This window comes from Eurypyga helias, unplaced genomic scaffold (assembly GCF_000690775.1).
Source record: "Eurypyga helias isolate BGI_N326 unplaced genomic scaffold, ASM69077v1 scaffold14645, whole genome shotgun sequence".
Classification (NCBI taxonomy): Eukaryota; Metazoa; Chordata; class Aves; order Eurypygiformes; family Eurypygidae; genus Eurypyga; species Eurypyga helias.
In genome coordinates this window covers 98,253-116,714 of record NW_010253529.1, presented here as the reverse complement: position 1 = coordinate 116,714, position 18,462 = coordinate 98,253, and the positions used below count along the sequence as shown (strand labels likewise).

Below are 18,462 nucleotides of genomic sequence, written 5' to 3'. Positions count from 1 at the left end.
CTGAACAACAGCTATTCTCCTTCCTGACATCAGACCTTGTTCCCTAGTCAGAAGATCAAACATCTCCTGTTTGCACTGTGGAGTTAATCACAGGCGTACAGGCTTGGAGACTCCCGCACGCGTATATCCACTTGAAGGGAGCTGGAAGCACCAAAAAGGACTGAAAGAGCCTGGTCCAAGTCTGCTACGGATGACTGCTGGGGCTGCGGGGCGAGCCAGCTTTCTATCAGATCCGCGAGATGGCTCTATCAGAGGGAAGGAATGCAGGGGTCTGAGTCACTGTGCAAACACGGCAGCGAAGAGGAGCTCACAGCACAGAACTCGGCTGCTGACAGAGAGAAACGCTCCACTGCCAAAAGGAAGCAAAAGCGTAAACATCGGAAGCATCTGAAAAGTGCCTGGAAGAGTTTTAAAAGTCGCCACAAAGAGCCAACAGTAAATCTGGCAAATAAGCTCAGCCTGTACCACAGCACAATCTTCCCAAACATTTTGGATCACAGACCACTGCCAGCTGCTTGGACCATCACACGCTCATCAACACATTCTAATGGGTAGCTCTGGAAACTATGTTTCTACAAATTCCTTGGCACAGCCCCCTAGACCAGCAATGATCACTGGATTACAGTCTGGCAACTGGTTTTCCAGGGGAAACCTACAGCTCTGAAGTTTCACAGTGGCTCTTTTCATTAAGCAGGTAGGTTTGGTTGTTGGGTGTAATTCTGTCTCAGGCAATAGGGATGGAAGGCTGGCTTCTAGAGCTGGAAGCATGAACCCCTACAGCTTATTAGCCAGGGCTGTTACAGACCCACACCTTCTGCAGGTCATACACCAAGCCAGGGCTGCTCACAGGCTACCCTTCAGGAACACAGGCCCTGTTTGTAAACTGCAGCCTGAGTGAGGCACCCAGAGCACACGGCGAGGGTCGTTTCGCTATCGCAATTCTACTTCTAGGAGTCGAGAGGCACTGAACACTGGGAAAAGCAAGAGGTAAGAAAAGATTAAGCTCATTGAGAGAAGACGACTTTGTGATTCACTGAGCCTCTGCAGCCCCAACTAAAAGTGGCTAAAAGCTGCATATTCCACCCTGCAATCAAGATGCAAAAGAAGGATAGAACGAATAAAAACATCACGGTGAGCAGAGCCACTGCTGTCACGTGACAAATCCCACCAACAAGGGCTCGAGGACTGGGACCAGTACTCGGGGGTTCCCACCGAGGAAGCTAGTGAGAAACAACCTACTTTCTCTCAGACTTGGTGGCACAGCTTTTTGCCCACACTCAGGCACTGGCAGGAAAAGAGAGAGAGGAAGGTAGAAATTTGGAAGTCATGAGAAAATATGAGATTAAACGCCATTCTGTTCGGGAGTGGCTCCAGAAGCAAACATTCTACAGTCCTGACATAAGCCTGGCAGGGCAGTGCCCAGTCAGAGAAAGGGAGGACAAGGGGTGCCACATCAGCTTTAGTAAGAACCAAGTTCAGCTGGGGAATCGAGAAGGTCACTCTACAATCAGAAAGAGCAGCATGTCTTCCTGCTGCAGCTGAAGAGCAGCGATGCGAGGGAGCGTGATCTGTGGTTGGAGGGCTACAAAGCTTCATCTCCTAATTCTACCTATTCCGGATTTTTTAAACATCACCTTTGTGTGTGTGTGTGTCTCTTCCACCTAGTACATCTTCCCAGTTTCAACAGGAAGCAAGAAACTCCTGTGCTTGGCCAGTCACAGCTAAGGCCTGGGAAGGCACTGTGGGGTGCTGAAGGTACTACGTTAGTTTGGTGGCTTGACAAAACTCTGAAGTTTTGAAGGGGAAAAGAGAAACACCTGTGTCAGACCCTGGTCTCCCCAAAATGCCTTCGGGTGACAGCTACATCACAACACAAGCACCCAGAAATTGTTTCAAGTGCCTACATACTGAAAGAAAGGGGGGAACGCTCGGTAAAGAAAGCCCAGAGGAAGCACCTACTCTGAGCAGAACCCACCAGTGAGCCCGGGGAGAAGCCAACAGGCGGCAGATGTGTGTGGAGCAGAAGGAGCCAAGGCACATCTCACTTCTGATTCCTGAAGAGGCAGCAGCCTAGCTAACACCCACTCCACACTGGGCCATGCTCACCCTGGCTACTTTCTATCTGTGGAGTGTGTCGTGGTTTGCACTCGCCAACACTCGATACTGATGCTTCCCTGGCAGCGTGTAAAGCAAGACAGCATATTAAGTAGCAGGTGCTCCTCTTTTTCACATCTCCCGAGCATCACACTGGAGATACCCACACCGAGATGGGTGGTTATACTGAATCTCCCATAGACCTACTCCTCTCCTGCACCAGGCACATAAGCTGCGACACCCGTACACTGATTCCCCTTTCAGACGAGCTTACAGGGTTCAGAAGCACCGTCAGGAAGAGTTCACCGCCACGAATGCTCTTGTCCAACTCCTTTGAGCCACCGGGATACTCGTTATAGAAGATAGTGTGAGTAAAAAGACCACAGGTCTGTCGAGGCAGAACCTGGCAATATCAGAGAAAAGCAAAGTTAGGTAAGAGGCAAATGCAACAGAATCTACACATGAATGTGTGAAAGCAGCACTCTGTGGACCAATATAAAGCGTAAAGAACATAAATGACATAGGTTCAGAGGACTCTTTTGATATTCCTCCCAACCATTTACTCATCACAGTGCAAACACATCAGTGGGATCTCGGTTTAGCCTTGTTGTGCTTGGTTCTGCTCTCCATTCAGTACTGACCTCTGGACCATACCGAGAAACACAGAAAGTGGCTTTAGCCAGGTTTTTAGTGTTTGCCTGAGTTAATGATTCTGGAAACACAGGTGGTATTAAGATTAGTGTCTCTGATGCAGGTCACTAGGAGACTAGCCCTTTGGCAGCAAATTGGGGTCTGCTCACCATGATTCCGTTATGGATGAATCCATGCCGGTACCGGGCGGGCCGTAGGTGTGGGTATTCCTCTGTGCTTGTTACTTGGATGCTCCAAACGGATTTCCATGCCTCGTAGAGTTGCGTGTGGACAGGATAAACTCCAGAATGATGGGGGGCTACGGCATAGCCCAAGTCTGTGGGGATCCCATGCTCCTGGAAGCAGAATATGCAGCTTGATCATTCAACATTTAACTAATATTCTTAGTAAGGACCGTATTTATTTAGCAACCGACTCCAAGTTGGAGCAAGATGACAGAATAACAAAAACTCTCCAGACTGGGAAACCTGGAATACTGCTTGTACTTCTTGTTTTATGCATCTACAGAAATATAGGGGTGATTCTGTATCAACAAGGACATTCAGCACTGGTAAGAGCTGCTGTAGAACGGCCTTGTAGCTTGAGGTGTGACAAATCAGATTAATTCACAAGCCTCGGGTCAGGCTCCTTGGTTACTATAAACTCATCAACACTGTTAAGTGACACATCTCACTCCCACAATGCCTAGATCTGAGTCACTAGGAGGAGGAAAACAAAATTTCCTTAACTGATACAGAAGGAAGGGAAGATGACGACTGGGATCTGTCTTGTCTCTAGCAATTCAAAGAAAAGCAGACGTGAAGCAAGAGACTGTCGAGGGTGAAGATACGGGGCCTGGAGCTATACTAACATGACAGGAAATATCTGAATTTTAGAGTTTTTAATTCCACTGTGTGGTTCTGGTAACAATATGCATGATGACAGCTCTGCCCTGGCGGTGTACAATAAAACCAGAGCCCCTCAATGAAGCAAGAACCTTATCTTCCCCACTGCTAGCCTGTTTTACGTTAAATATGTGTAACTGTTCTGTGCTTTGTCTCTCTTTGCAAGAGGCTACACTGTTATTTAACCAGGAAAAGAAGGAGCCTAAACTGTTTCTATAATGCTGCACCAGTGCTCTGAATTCAAGATCATTCCTAATCTGTGTGTGTTCATGGGAACACAAAACACCAGCCTGCTATTCCCAAGGGGATTACCATCAAAGGAACCAAACTAGAGGTGAAGAGGACTTCAGAGGAACACGTACACTATATTTGACTCTGAGCTGTAAGCATCAGGCAGATATTGCTCCAGAGATGCAGGATGTCCAAGGCTTCCCCCTCCTCTGCCAAAACCCAGGGAATTTCCCCTGGACTTCCTAGATAAGTAACTTCCTCCAGCATTGTCTGGGGAGGCCAGAAGCAGGGCTGCTAGCACACAGAGCATTTTACCCTACCAACCAGGTGACTTCCTTACAAAACCACAGTGAATAAAGATGGAAAAGGAAATGCTTTCTCACTGCCAGAATTTGTAAGTTAATTGGATTTGGATGGTAATGCTATGAGTTCACACCTCAGCAAACAAGAGCCTTGGGATTTGCACCCTGGAACAGCAGAGCTGCCTGGGGCCATGCAGGTGCCAGGAAGCACTTCCCATTGCACAGGCAGGCATGGAATGCTGTTTCTTGCCTGCGGACAGCAGGAGCCACGCACCAATTTAAACTTGCAGAACTGCTCTTCTGAAATAGAGCTGAGTTCCTAGACTGCTATTGGGGTTCAGTGGGGTCCAAACAGCTATTCCAGAAGAATGTTTAAGTGTTGGTACTGTAAAGTAAACTGTGATGCCCTTTACCACAGCAAACTGCTTGTTGAGCTTCATCTGCTCAGCCAGCACAGTGACATTGTGGAAGAGGTGAGGCTGCATGTGACTCCACATGTGAGGGAACCACCAGAACTCCTTCCTGTGTTTGAGCAGCATGTCATCCCCTTCATCTTCCTCGTCTGTACCTACAGAGAGCAGGAGTGAGAAAACAAAAGGCAAAAGGGGGTGCTCAGTGTTTTAAAGCAGTGGCTAATCTTCTGCAATGCTAGGTAGTTCCAACAGAGAATCATGCTCTCTCCAACACGTTACACACACACACACAGAGTCATGGGGGCCATACACAGGCCCTGGGATGAAGGGGTACCAGGAGCTTACCTGTGTGGTAGAATTTCCCTGAGAAGCCCAGGTTGAAGGTGAAATTTGGGACTAAAGTTCTCAGCTTATTCTGGGTGCTCAGTAAAGCCTGTTTGAATGAAAGGAAAAATAAATGCTCATACTCAGTTGCTCTGTAACATTTCTCTGTGCTCTACTAGTGCCCAGTTCAGTCTGAAGTGGTATCACGGTGGATGGGGCTAAGACACTGTTGCCTGTGGAGCGAAGCAGAGTAGCCAAGTGCTCCACATGCACCGCCTTTACTTGAAGCAGTCCTGTTGTACTAGATGATACTGCTTTAAAACTGCAGTCAGATGATGCTGTCCACTGTGAAGGACCCAGAGTACCTGTGCTAAGGCAACGGGACAATGTATCTCACTTCCAAGCAACAGATCCCTTACTCTTTCTAGGTTTGACCTCATTGCTCCCTTCCTCTCCCATGCTGGCTGGGACTTTGCTACTGAACCTCTGCCCTTTCTCTGAACCTACGTGCTAATGAAACGAGGACAGGGCAGCGCATGGTGCACAGTTGACGGAAGTCAATATTGTGAACAGGAACTAAGCGATCCAAAGGGAGGGCACTTCTCTTCAGAGTGCAAAGGTGGATTTGCAGAACTAGCCATGCAAGGAGTCCTGCGGTGGCAGGGAGGTATCCCTGGCTTTGTCCCCCTTCAAAGTGCCAAAATCCTTTTGTAGGAGGAAAGTTTCCTGGATTCTGGAAAGAAAACTTGGGGGAGCTGACATTCAGAGTCATGACACCTCCTACAGGTTCTCTCTTGCTCACTTGTGTCTGCTTTAAATGTCCCAAGTAATTGCTACAGCCAAGGGAAAGGAGCCTTGCGTCACAAACCCCAAGAACCAGCAGCATACAGGGTAAGACAGCAGACAGCCTTGACAGAAAAAAACCCCAACCCAGAGGCTCAGTATGTCACAGAGAAGTAAGACACAAACCAATTCCAGTCAAATTTCTTCTGCTGGAAAACAATAAAATGAGAGAAGCCCCGAGATGCACGCTCCACTGCTATCTGCGTGCTTCGGGGAAAGCGTCGCTGGTGCAGCTCCCTACGGGGAAGTTCTCGTCAAAGAGGCACCTGGCAGGAGGGCTGTTGGCAGGTGGCAGAGAGGGTCCTTGCCCAAGCAGTTATTTAGATTTTAATAGCTTTTCTAGGAAAGCAATGGCTCAGTGGCTGACCAAGGTGAAGGTGGTGACCTTTCAACAGCAGACTTGGGCTAATGCAAATACGCAGCCAGCTTGGCACATAAGACTGGGGAAAGCACACAGCCTTTTCAAACCCTGCAGGGGAGATGGGCAGATCTTTATCAGCTGCCTTTCCCCAGCCTCAAGAAGCACAGAGAGCGCGACAAGGCTGCCTTCACATGGATCACGCTCTACCGGCACTGCTTAGGCAGGCTGCTCCCTAGGCAGTGAAAGGGCATTTGGAAATGCAGACTCCGGGTCAGTGGAGGGACTACCCCTGGCACCTATCACTTAAGAATACCCTCACAAATCACTGCTGTCACGAACGTTTCAAAACAGAGTTGACCAAACACCGATGACCACACTAATTTAAAAAACGATGACTTCTATAATTTACTTAAATCACCCATCCACTGCAAATGTATCCTGGAGTGGAGGGTTTGTATTCCCAAGGCAGGCAGCTCATGACCTTGCACACGCGGCAAGGTGGGAAGCAGACAGGATTTCTGCAGTGCTGCAGACACTCTTGGTGCTCTCTCTGAAGGAATCAAGCTTTCAGACTTTCCCCTAGAGACGCGCTTAATTGCTTGCTCCTCCTCCCCACGGCCACACAAGTGTGACATCAAATGCAGCCTGGGACAAATTTCAAAGGTCCCAGCTCCTCCATGGCCACATCCTTACCCCAGTCCCCAACCAAGAGTCATATTTTGAGAAATGTATGGCACATGACATCTCCAAAACTGATCACCAACGTAGGCAGCGCTTTTAAACCTGACATGCCAGCAGCACTGATGGCTGAAGCCTTCTTTGCTGCACAAGATCCAGAATAAGCAATGGGAGGTCCAGTTCCCCCCCACGCAACCCTGTGACACTCATCCCACATATCAGGGAGCACAGACTAAGAGCCTCTCTACAGAGGAGCACCTGTCTGCCCAGCTGGCTGACAGTACCACATCAAATTTGGGACCAGCACCTTCAACACGTGGCCCAACACCATAGACAGGGCAGCACCACTTTCTTTTCCTGTCTCCAGGGTTGTCCCAAGCCTCCCCACTTCCCTCTGAAAGGCACATCCAGTTCCTCAAACTCGGGTGGGAAGGTGGAGGGAGGAAAGACAGCAGCTAAGAGGCTTAGCATTCCTCTGCACAGAGGCAGATTTAAAGCCTGCCTGGGGTTACCATGACAACACATCTGTCTGATGATAAATCCCCAAAAGCCCTGCTCCAGCAGGCAGCAATGCTTTGTGTCTGGGGAGGGATGGGGGTGGGGCGTGGCCCAGAAATTCTGAGACTGTGGAGCCCTATGGAGTCCTGCTTTCCTGGCGGGTTCACTGCTAACCATGTGCCATCCTTCTGCTATGCTGGGTCCTTTTCACAGCCACATCCATAAGGTGGCACGGCACAGGTTTGAAGAAAGTTCTTCCCCTGCAGAGGGTAAAAGAGAGTGTGATGCCAAGTACAAATTTTGGAAATTTGTTTCAACAAATTTGGCGTTCACTGTTCCCTAGCACACTGGTTCAAAGAGGTTGGTGAGCTGTAGTAAGGTGACACAAGACAGATGTGGGAACAGACCGGGAAGATGGCACTTCTCTCTGCTCTGACTCCTCTGCACTCTGTTTCTCTTTTATAAAGTGGGATGAATATGATAGTACTAATAATACCTTACAGGTGACTCAAGTGGCTTTTCATTTATATCTGTAACGTGCTCTGAGATTCTTAAACAAAAGGCAATCAAGAAATGTGGAGTAGGCTATCCATTAAGGTACAAAATAGCTGGACAGATGCAAACAGATCTTCATGTGCAGATTTAAGAAATGTAGTTGCTCACAGGTCAGAAGGCTAGCATTTTAGCTATTCCCCATCTCTCGTTTCTTCCCGTAGAAAACTACCCCTCCAATCCCACAAAGCATTTCTGGTTTATATTTTCTATCTCCCATTCCAAAAATCCTTCCAAGATGCAGCCAAGCCCACTAGCTAGCCAGAAAGGCCCCTTCCCCAGCTAAGCTAGCGGCTCAGCAAGGCTCACCCCGGGAGGGCACAGATGCGGTCTCCGAGAGACTCCCAGCACTGGCCACCAGCACTTGTAACCCACATCAAGGCCAGACCTGCTTCACGCTTGTCACAGTCTATCAGAGAACATCCTCTGCAACTCCTGACCCCTGTTTCTCGAGGCCTTTATGACTTAACTGGGGGCAGCCACATCGCAGGCCCAAGTGACAGACATCTGCATTCCAACGCACCTTTCTGGGCACAATGCAAAAAGGGCCTAAACTTCAGTCTGATGTTTGATACCCATCCCTTTAAAAAAGGTTTTTTAGTAAACTCAAATGATGATGAATATTTACTTACAAGCAAATGTTAGGGGAAGAAAGCTTAAAGTTGTGCCTTTTGTTGCAACACATTAAAAAATCTCTATCATCTCACTGAGAGATGCCATCTCATGAAAGACAAAACCTCTCTCAACGGGGTTAAAATGCTAGGGGCGAGGAAGAAATCAGGGGAAGCCACAGCACCCTGACTGTACCCTCTTTAGATCGCTTCTTTAGGCCCTAATTCCCTTCTAAGATGGCACGGCATCCTTGGCATCGCAACAGAACGGGGCTAAACCTTCGTGCAAGTCTGCTGTTCTAGCTATGAAATTTTTAACTTCCAAAAGCGTCTGCAGAGATTTTAGCCACTTCACCTTTCCTGCCCTATCTCAGGTTCCTCTAAAAAGAGGCAAAAGAGGGGAATAAGGTTGAGTCAGGTGAGGGAAGAAAGAATACCATGAGCCTACGGAAACAGCATATGGACAGATGAAGAGAAACAGATGAAAAAAAATGGAGGAAGAAAGCAGAGTGCTTTGATGTGCTCATGCAAAGCATACTAGGAACATGTTGCAGGAACACCTTCTTCATAGGAACTGCCTCTCTGGACACCAGGTAGCACGTTCTCCAGAGGATTTTCTGCAGTCTCCTCATTGCCCAGCAGTAGCACTGGCAGAGCTCAAAACAGCGCTGTCAAAAGAGAACGCATTCATGGCACTGGGATTTCTACCTCCCCATCACTGTTAGAATCAGGAGGTTAGAAACTGCTGAATATTTTCATTTCAGGTCAGATCATCCTCTACAAATCAGAAAGACAAGAGCTGGCTGACAGCCAGCCATACTAGATTCTCTCTCTTCCACCCCCACCACTCATAACCCAAAATGAAACGCCTGTCCTTGATTTTCACTTAGCTTGCTCTCAGACTTGCTAGCAATGAACGCTCACTATTTATACCCTTGCAGAGACTACCAGCAAAAGAGGCAAAACCTCATCTACCTAATCTTCTTTCCGCATACCTAAAGACAGCCAGGAAGATTCATAAAAGCCAGATGCTTTTGCATTAGAAATGGCTCATCTTTGTTGTTGACCAGTTCCATAGAGGTTTGGTAAACTCCGAGGAATCTGATTTTAGAAGAGACTGAATGTGGAGTAACTCAGAAAGGATTCTCAGAGACTGTGTTTTGTTAATTACATGTAGCTCAAATCTCTGGTAAACTTTGCAAAGGAAAATTCTTTTCTGTGCAACTTCCAGCTGTTTCACTTCAACTGAGGACTGCAAGCTCCTACTGCAGAAACAGGAACTCAATGGTTATCCTCTTTAAAGCAAAAGCCAGCACGAGTCCTTTTTTCTTTTTAAAGAAGCGAGCTATTCAGCCCTCCCTTAGGCATCACAAATAAAAACATTTCTCCTCTCGCACAGGACATCTACCATGGGCATGCATTTGATCAAATGATATTCAGCACTCTTTTTAATCGTCATTTTGCCTGGGAAGCTCTCTGAACGTGGACCTGCATACAGCAAACAGGCTCACTGGGACAGCAGAAGAGTCAATTTTATTCCTTCGCACCCCATCCAATCTTCAAACCACTACCCTGACCTCTGCAATCCAAGCTTTAATATAAGGAGCTGTGTGTTGAGATAACAGCCCTGAAACAGAGCTTTCATATAAAACGCCAGCTGTTCTGTCACTGGTATATCCCCTCCTCTCCCCACAGCGAGAGGCTATCAACAAATCCATGTAGTTATTTCTCACTTTTAAAAAATAAAAATTCATTAACCTCTCGTGGCTCTGCAATCAGACAGCTCCTTTTAAATGGATAAATCTGGGTTTTATCTGCTTTGCTTGAGATTCTCTGCTTACTGATCACAGATTATTCCTCCATTTCACCCTGTTAAAACCCAAACAAAGCATCTTTTGGAATTATCTTGTCTGGGTTAGTTTTTAACATCACTAGAGCAGCCTTTGTTTCCACGAGCTCTGGCCACCTATCTCCTGTTTTCTCACACGGGTCCGTAACCTGCACAAACACTACGGTGGTGAGTGTCTCTGCTGGTTTGAACTAGAGGGTGCAGGGCCTGCTTAGGACCAAGGTAAGATTATTATCCTTCAAAAAAAAGCTTTCAGAGCACTTCAGCACCTCAAAACAGAGTGACACTGCAGTGAAGTGAAGAAAATTTTAGCATTTACCTTAACTAAGTATTATATACAACTGTTCCATTTTTCTATACCTGTCTGCTTGGAAACACTTTTTCTACACCTGTCTGCTTACAGAGTTATGGTCAAAAGTAGCGCTGAAGAATTACTGAAGACTGAAGCAAGTAAAATAAATGATAGCATCCAATGAGAGCTGCTTCAGGCATGCAGCTTCATATGAACTGAAAACATAAAGCCAGCTCCAAACAGAATGGAAGGGTTTCCTTCGACCCAAGCTAAACTTGGGGTCAGAAACAGAACTTAAAATCTCACAGACCTGAAAAAATGGAGATGAATGGAGATGTGTTGTACATGGATGCGTGTAACATGCAGAAAAGGAGATAAGCCTCCTAGTGAGGTGGAAGAGTGCTCTTGGGAACATGTAACAGATGAGGTTCAGTTCAGGTAAGGGGACACCCATGCACCACAGTATTTTGTTCCATACCTTTGCCTCGAATGTTCTGTGCCCTCGGATGAAAGGTTATAGAGTGCTTCACTTGAAACTTGTTTTAGAAACATGCTAAGGCAGCTGCTCTCACAGGTTTATTGTCATCATGGCTGGTACCAGGGAACCCCACTCAGGACCCATCTACCAGCAAGTCCTAAACGGGAATCCAGAGCGAAAGAGGCCTGCGGCCTCATACCTCCGGAACCACCTCAGCACACCTGGAGAAACCGGCAAGGCACCTGCCTCAATGGCTACAGACCAAACTGATGGGGAAGATACAAAGCCCTTGGCTCCATGACGCAGCATGTGAACACGAATTACAGACTCCGGAGAACACTGTCACATACTTTCAAGGACACAGAGAATTAGAAGGAGCTCTTAGTTTCCCACCTTCTTCCTATTTGTTTTTTTCCTTTGCCTGTCTTGCTTCCCCCTCCTCCACAAAATCTCTCTCTCTGCTTTCCCATATCCTTTCCTACTAGGTCACTGTATTACTCAAGGAACTGCCAAGGAAATCAAACCACAAAGATGGCATCTCTCTTTCCCAATCCTGAGGCCACAGAGACAGTTCTCATGAAGGCTTGGGCTGAGCATGTTTCCCTGATGAATTTTTGGAAATTTCCTGCCCAGAGATGGGGGTTGCTGGCGAAGGATATGAGGGGGGTGTAACAAAAGGTGAAAGAAAACCTTTCTTTTTCCAATTTGGTTACATCCTGCAAAGCTAGATGGCTAAACACAGACTATAGCAGTTTACAGCACATGGACTGGCCTACAGTTTTGCAATATAATATATACAGTTTATATATGTAATGAATAATAACACAATAAATACAGTCATTCTGTTCTATGCTATACTATTCTAACACAACTAGCCTTTTCCTTCTGAACGGTACAGTTTACAGCTACATATAGGCTGACAGAGGAATTCTGCATATGCTTGTTCCCTGTGGTAAAGAGGCAACAGGATAGACCACGACACGTGTCCTCCTCTTGAATTCAGAGGCACCTACAGGTCCTAGAAGGAAAAACGCTCTGTTTAAACCTGCAGAACTGTTAAGAGCATCACATAGGGTGCCTCAGCATCCTTGCAGGCCACCTCCTTAAGATGAGAACAATTGCAGCAATCAACACTTTCACTCAAATTAAATGCTGCCTTGACTGTCCTGGCATACCACACACAGAGACACTCTAGAAATTTGTCTGGGGCCTGTAGTTATTCTGGGGATTTTACCTCTACATCAGACACTTTCATGCGAGTGCCCTCTTTTCCCACAAATATATCATCAATGTCGACGAGGATATAGCGATCAAGCGTGAGACAGAGGCGCTTGCCAGTTAAGTAGGCAATGGCATCCACGAAAATGAGTTTGTGCAGCCAAAAATTGAGGTTATTGCCAAAGAGAACCCGCTGGATCCCGTCATGCAGACCCAGGTCCTGCACCACCGTGGCATGCAACGCTTTGTGGGTGGCCAGGTGAGGAATGGACTCCGAGGACTTTGTGCTGGCCAACAGCACTGGCTCATAGGTGCTGTGGTTTGACTGGAACACAGTCCAGTCATCACCAGGGAGGGGACCCTGCTCCACCTCATTCGCCCGGGTGACATAGAGCAGGGGGGCACTAGGGTTGATGTGATAGTCCCGCAGCCCCAAGTTGGAATGTAGGAAAAGGGGGAAACCCTTGAGCTGTGCGCTGAGCAGGCTGTTCTCATTGGCTTTGAAAAAGCCTATAATTCCCACTCCATATTCTACACAGTATTTGTCCAGCAGTTCTCGGTTCCAAGCGTCTAGGTTCACATATTTAAGGATGTTCTCGTAGATAATAAGAGCATAGCGTCCCCTGTCTTTGTCTGTCAGGGTGGGCATATCCCCTTTGCCAGGGGCGATCTCTGTCCTGTATTTAAACCGGCTAGATTCCAGGATGGCCACTATTTCCTGCCCCAGCTGGGAGTAAATGCTTTCCACAAAGACTAACACCACAGGATCTGTGCGTGAGGTGTCCACAGATTTTGTGAGCCTCCAGCTGGCTTGCGGTGGGATCAAGATGCGGTGCTGGTTGCTGCAGTCACTGAAGGGCAGGGGTGGTGGCTCCTTGATTTTGGGACTGTTAGTCACGTAGTAAGCCAGGATGCACATGGAGATCAGGCTGAAGCCAATGAGCACCAGGATCAATCTGTGGAGCTCCAGCTGTCGCACATGCCGCACTACTTTCCACAACTGAATCATGGTGAGGCGGGCTGCCCACCCCCTCCTCACACTCTGCACCCACGTCGCTCTTGAAATCTCCAGTGCCGCCGTGGCAGTACCCAGCAGCAGCTCCCAAAAAAGAAAGAGCAGCTGCACACAGAGACAAAGCTAAAGCGAACAGCTACAAGGCTAGACTCCCAGGGATCTGCCATTTATCTCAAGTAACCATGGCCCTCAATTCCCATCGCTCTTTTGTGTGCTCCCTCCTGTTCCTCTCCTCTCACTCAGGAAAGTCTTTTGGAGGAGCGGGGTTTCCCGAGTCTTGTTTCCAACAGCGAATCAGTCTGTCATCCTGTGCACAAGCAGGTTCAGCTCAGCCTTCCCAGGTGTCCCGTTTCTCATTTAGCTGTTTCGCATTCACATGATAGCCCCTTCTCTTTGCAACCTGCAATTTAAAAATAAAAAGTCAATTCTCAGTATGGATTCATGGCATTTAATGGGTCTGAGATGAAATGGCAGGATCAGCAGGTGCTAGGTGGGCAGCATCACTTGCCTGACAGCAGGCAGACCTGTTCCCTGGGAAGCGACACACACCATTTGTGAGAGAACTTGGCAGAAAAACCGTAACGGCCTTTGGAAGAAAGGTCCTGGCAGTGCATAGGGACTCTGCATTCGCCCTGGGCAAGATTCTCACACACTACAGCAAACAGAGCTGGTGTTCCTGGCCTTCCCCCACTCCTCTTTATGCCACTGAACAGAAAACATGAACCCCTTTTATTCTAGCCTGTATTTCAAAGTTACGAAGAGGAGGAGGGCGCCCTCACATTCTCTGTCTTGTCTGTTCTCACACTAATGATGATGGGTCCAAGTCCTTGCCAATGCCATATCCCCTATGCTCCTGGGATATGGCTGTCCCGAACCCAGCAGGATGCCTCGAGCAAATTCCACAGCTCCCGATTTCCACGGTTCCCACCGATCCCTATGAGGCTGCCCCACTTGTCCTGGCAACTCATGTTCTTGCAGGGCTCTCAAAACACAGCTCCGGAGAGGCATCGCCCCTCAGGCACCATGGGGCTGGCTGCCCACAGGCTGCCCACGCACTGCACACCTAATTGCTGCCAACCGATTCAGTGGCAGTTGGAGAGGAAACACCTCCTGAAACCTTCCTCACCTTCCCTCATACGCCACTGAAGAGCATGAAGCCAGTTTGAAATCACAAACAGCACAATGCAAATCTGGGTTGGTCTCAAATACGTGAAAGCTTCTTGTTACGAAGTGCTCTCACCTCCTGCTTTGTGTTTATGACAGCAGACTATTTCACCATATGTTGTTATTTTTCCAGGATAAAATGCTCAACAAAGCCAACAAACACCAAGCCATCTAAAAACATAAACAACAGGAAAAGTAACTAAGTTGCTCCTGGGTTTAAAAATAAAATCAAATCACTGCATAGGTTTCTCTGCCTTACCAGAAATGTGACTTACCTACATGGTAACATCACCTGCAACAGAGGCTCATTTTGGGCAGCACCCGCTGTCCCTCCCAGCACAGTGCCAGGACACCCTGTGTGCTGGATGTCGCTCACCAAGTCAGTCATGCCCCAAGTGAGCTCTCTGCGGAAGTTAAAAAACCTTTTTTCTCTCAAAACCTTGCTCACTCACACCCCCATGCTCCTCCAGACTTGTGCTCCACCACATGCAATCCTAGCCACCTGCTCAACTGGCACAGCTTGCAACACTGACAAGAGTAAAAAATACCACCAAAACAGTTTTTCATCTTTTCTCCATTCCTCCCACTTTTGAGCCTTTTTGTTACGATCATTCTGATAAAACAAAGAATATTAGAAGACTAGTTTTTCCATGAGTTTAAGACAGACATAAGGTTTTTATATTGTAAAGCTGGGGTTTTAACTAGCTCCACCAAAAAGAAACTACTTGTGAGACAGATGCTTATTTTGCTCCACCAGAAAAGAAAGTACTTGAGAGACAGATGCTTATTTTGTAATGTGTATTACTAAACAGAAAAAAATCCTTCTGAGTCAGGGAAAATATCAGTTCACAGATGAGGCCAAAAGACTCTAAAGACTCCCACCAGGCTGTTTTCCAAACTGCTGGTGCAGCTTGAAACAGAGGCAAAAAAACCCAAGCAGATTTTATATGAAGAGATATAATATTGCTAACTTTGTGACAGTGGATGGAAAAGTCAGAGTGCTCTTTACACAAGCCTTATAATGATCATTAAGTATTATCTCAAATAACTTCTATGGTATAAGCTCTGCAGTGCAGACCGGCTTGCGTAGTGCACAATGAAACCTTAGTCCCATTTTTTTTTCTTCCGAAGAGCTGCAGACTGTAAATGTACAGTATGTTACAGAAATCATTTTCCACTGGAGAAACTGAGACACAGATCTTACTGAAGGTCACACTGCAAGGCAGCAGATGAATCAAGACTAAAAAAAAAAAAAAAAAAAAAAATCTGTTCCCCAGACTCCAAATGGATCGAGTCTCCATTCCCAAATGTCCCTCCGTTGGAAATCCAGCTCAGCCAGTCACAGTAAGTTGTGTTTTCCTCAACACCGACAACCAATCATCCTTCAGTTTTGTCTCTACATACTGTTAACTTTTACTGGAAGGACAAGGGAGAGAAGGGGAGAAATTACTAAGGGAAGATGTAAAACCAGAATCCAGACAGTTTTTCCTTTTTTTGTTACTGAAGTGACAACTGATTTTGAACACGACTCTGAAATGAGTGCAGCATGCAGCTTGTAATGCCAATTCAAGTTCAGTCCCAGTGATACACTGGGACTGCCAGTGAATCAGCCTAACACCCAAACACATGTGCCACCTTTCAAAAGCAAGCAGGAAAATAACCCTTCCGCCTCCGCAAAGAGCCTCTCCCAGCCCACGGACTCTGCAAGGCAGGCCCCGATGTTACCACCCTCTTGCTCGGCGCTAGAGCTCCAAGGCTGCACTGAACTCGGAGAGGCAGGAGTCAGCAGCGGCAGAATTCAGCAGGGCAGAGAGGGGTTAGACAGAAACCTGTAATAAATGCAGTATCTTTTTAATGAGATTAATTCCCAGTAAGACACAACACATAGACAGCTCCGTGCTTATCAGCTGCTCTAAGAAGCGATTTTCATTCGACCCCTGTGCAACAAATTCATACAAAACACCCAGATTCCTACATACTCGATTTTGACCGAGAAGACTGAGAATTGCAAGACAGTGTCTTCCCAAATAACTCACATTCTTTCACTGTTTTGCTTTTTAGACCAGCTGAATAAAATAATTAGACTATTTCTCATTCAAAAATTCACTACCTTAACATGTATTAGACAGTAAGTTGCTTTTGCAGGAGAAAATAATGTAAAGAGCGACTTAGAAGCTCAGGGAGCCCACGTGCTGCAAGCACAAATTTCCAAAGCAAGCATTTCTGGGGTAGAATTTGTAATCTAAACACCACAGTAACAGTAAGAAAACCAAAAGTATGCTGATCTATGCAAAAGCCTGGCAAAGTACTGTACCACTTTTACGACTCTTTACCCCCAAAACATCAACCTGGAAAACACTTCCCTGCTTACACTCACTCACCTCTCCAACTTCACTTTTAGTGCTGAACTGAGTCTTTATTATGCAAGGAGCTGTAGCTTTTGTTTCCTGGTTAGCAGTTTAAAGATAAAAATCACAAGACAACCGGATTATTCTGTAGAATAAGGATGAAACCAGAGTTTAAGCTAAGCTGCCACACCTGCAGTGCCCAGCTGAGGGGCAAGAGGGAGAGGAACCCCTTTGCTGGGCACTTCTGAATCACAGCAGTGTTTTGATAACAATGACTCCATTCAAGCCTCTAGCGAAGCTCCCAAACAAGCCCTCATTTGTTACATGGGTGAGCTCAAAAAACCAAATTTTAAAAAAAGGCCTGTATCAGATTGCTGCTCAAGAATCTGTCAGCTCCAATCTCTTTAACAAGGCTTCACAGCCAGAGGGCATGCCAGCTGGCATGGTATGCATTTAGCTCTTTGGGGACCACATCAGCTGGTTTAGGTTCAAACGAAAAGGAAAAAAAAAAAAGGAACAACACAAATATACCAACCAAATCTATATGAAAGGTGAGAGAACCGTCAGAAAGCACTCATACCCAAAACACAAAGCCCAGAAAGACCTATACTGGAGAAAGCAAACAAACAAACACACTCCCACACTGAAAACTGCTCCTTTTTAAACAAAAGAAAATACCTGGCTCCTCCTTTGAGATCAAACTCCTTGGAATCCATAATCACAAAGCCCCTCAAGTTTACAGATAAATTAAAGTCCATGCAAACTCCTGTGAATTTCAGGAGGCAGCAGTTGGAACGCACAGCTAAGATGAAGCGTTTCACCAGTGCAAGGACGCAGGCTCAGCAGGCTCCCATCCTGCCAGAAAAGCATGGCTAGATCAGAGAGCACCAGCTGTAAGGTCAGCTATCTCACAAATCACCAGCATTAAGACACACGCTTTATAAGACTGAGATGTTCTGTTTCCTAGTGATACACAGTGTTAATGTGAAACATAAACCGTTTTGTGAATTATCAGCTGCTAAGCCACATGTCAACTGATGTGATAGGTATGAAAGCAAGATAGCAATCAGAAACGTGTGGGTTTAATGTCTGATCTCCAGATATTACCAACACTTGGAAATTATTGTGGGGGATCAGTACAAATGCTCAAGACCAGCACTTGTCCAAAACCAGAATATATGTATTTGAGGCTGGTGTACCTTCATGCCAAGGCACATGGAAGATAATGGGTGTCATTTGACACCTTCATCAAGAACTTCTGTCATACACGCTCCTTCCTAGCTGAGACGCGGAAGGTCTGGCCATCCTAAAAAACAGTGTCACGAGTACATTTCCCCAGCCCTTTTTGTTATTCATAATATAACCCCTCTTTCTGGAACACACAGCAGCAGGATCTTGCCTTTGTCCACCACAGCTCCAATTCAGAGGTCTTTGGCACTTCCTGCGAGACGGTTGTTGCCTTGGGCCCCAGAGGGACTGCAGTGATTGAGTTACACAGTAATCAGAGAAGGAATCGGATTGATTTTCCAACCTGTTCCACTTTAATGGTGTCATCGTTTGTCTGCTTGATTGCGAGACACCGCAGCCCCTCCCTTGTCTGTGGGGGTGTCCGTATGCCAGGCCTCCAGGTACAGCCCCCTCTCGCGTGAAGGGGGG

The 18,462-nt window shown here is 46.8% G+C and overlaps 1 protein-coding gene across 1 annotated transcript in view; it reads right to left on the bottom strand.

Moving 5' to 3' along the window:
* The window catches only part of NDST2 (N-deacetylase/N-sulfotransferase (heparan glucosaminyl) 2), a 43,842-nt gene that overhangs the window by 4,605 nt on the left and 20,775 nt on the right, over positions 1-18,462 (bottom strand). Inside the window, exons 2-6 of the mRNA XM_010152700.1 lie at positions 12,296-13,694; positions 4,921-5,008; positions 4,576-4,730; positions 2,895-3,080; positions 2,369-2,497 (exon numbers count right to left, since the gene is read on the bottom strand). Of these exons, the coding sequence (XP_010151002.1) occupies positions 2,369-2,497; positions 2,895-3,080; positions 4,576-4,730; positions 4,921-5,008; positions 12,296-13,288 (1,551 nt within the window). The 5' untranslated portion in view covers positions 13,289-13,694. The remainder of the gene's footprint in view (positions 1-2,368; positions 2,498-2,894; positions 3,081-4,575; positions 4,731-4,920; positions 5,009-12,295; positions 13,695-18,462) is intronic.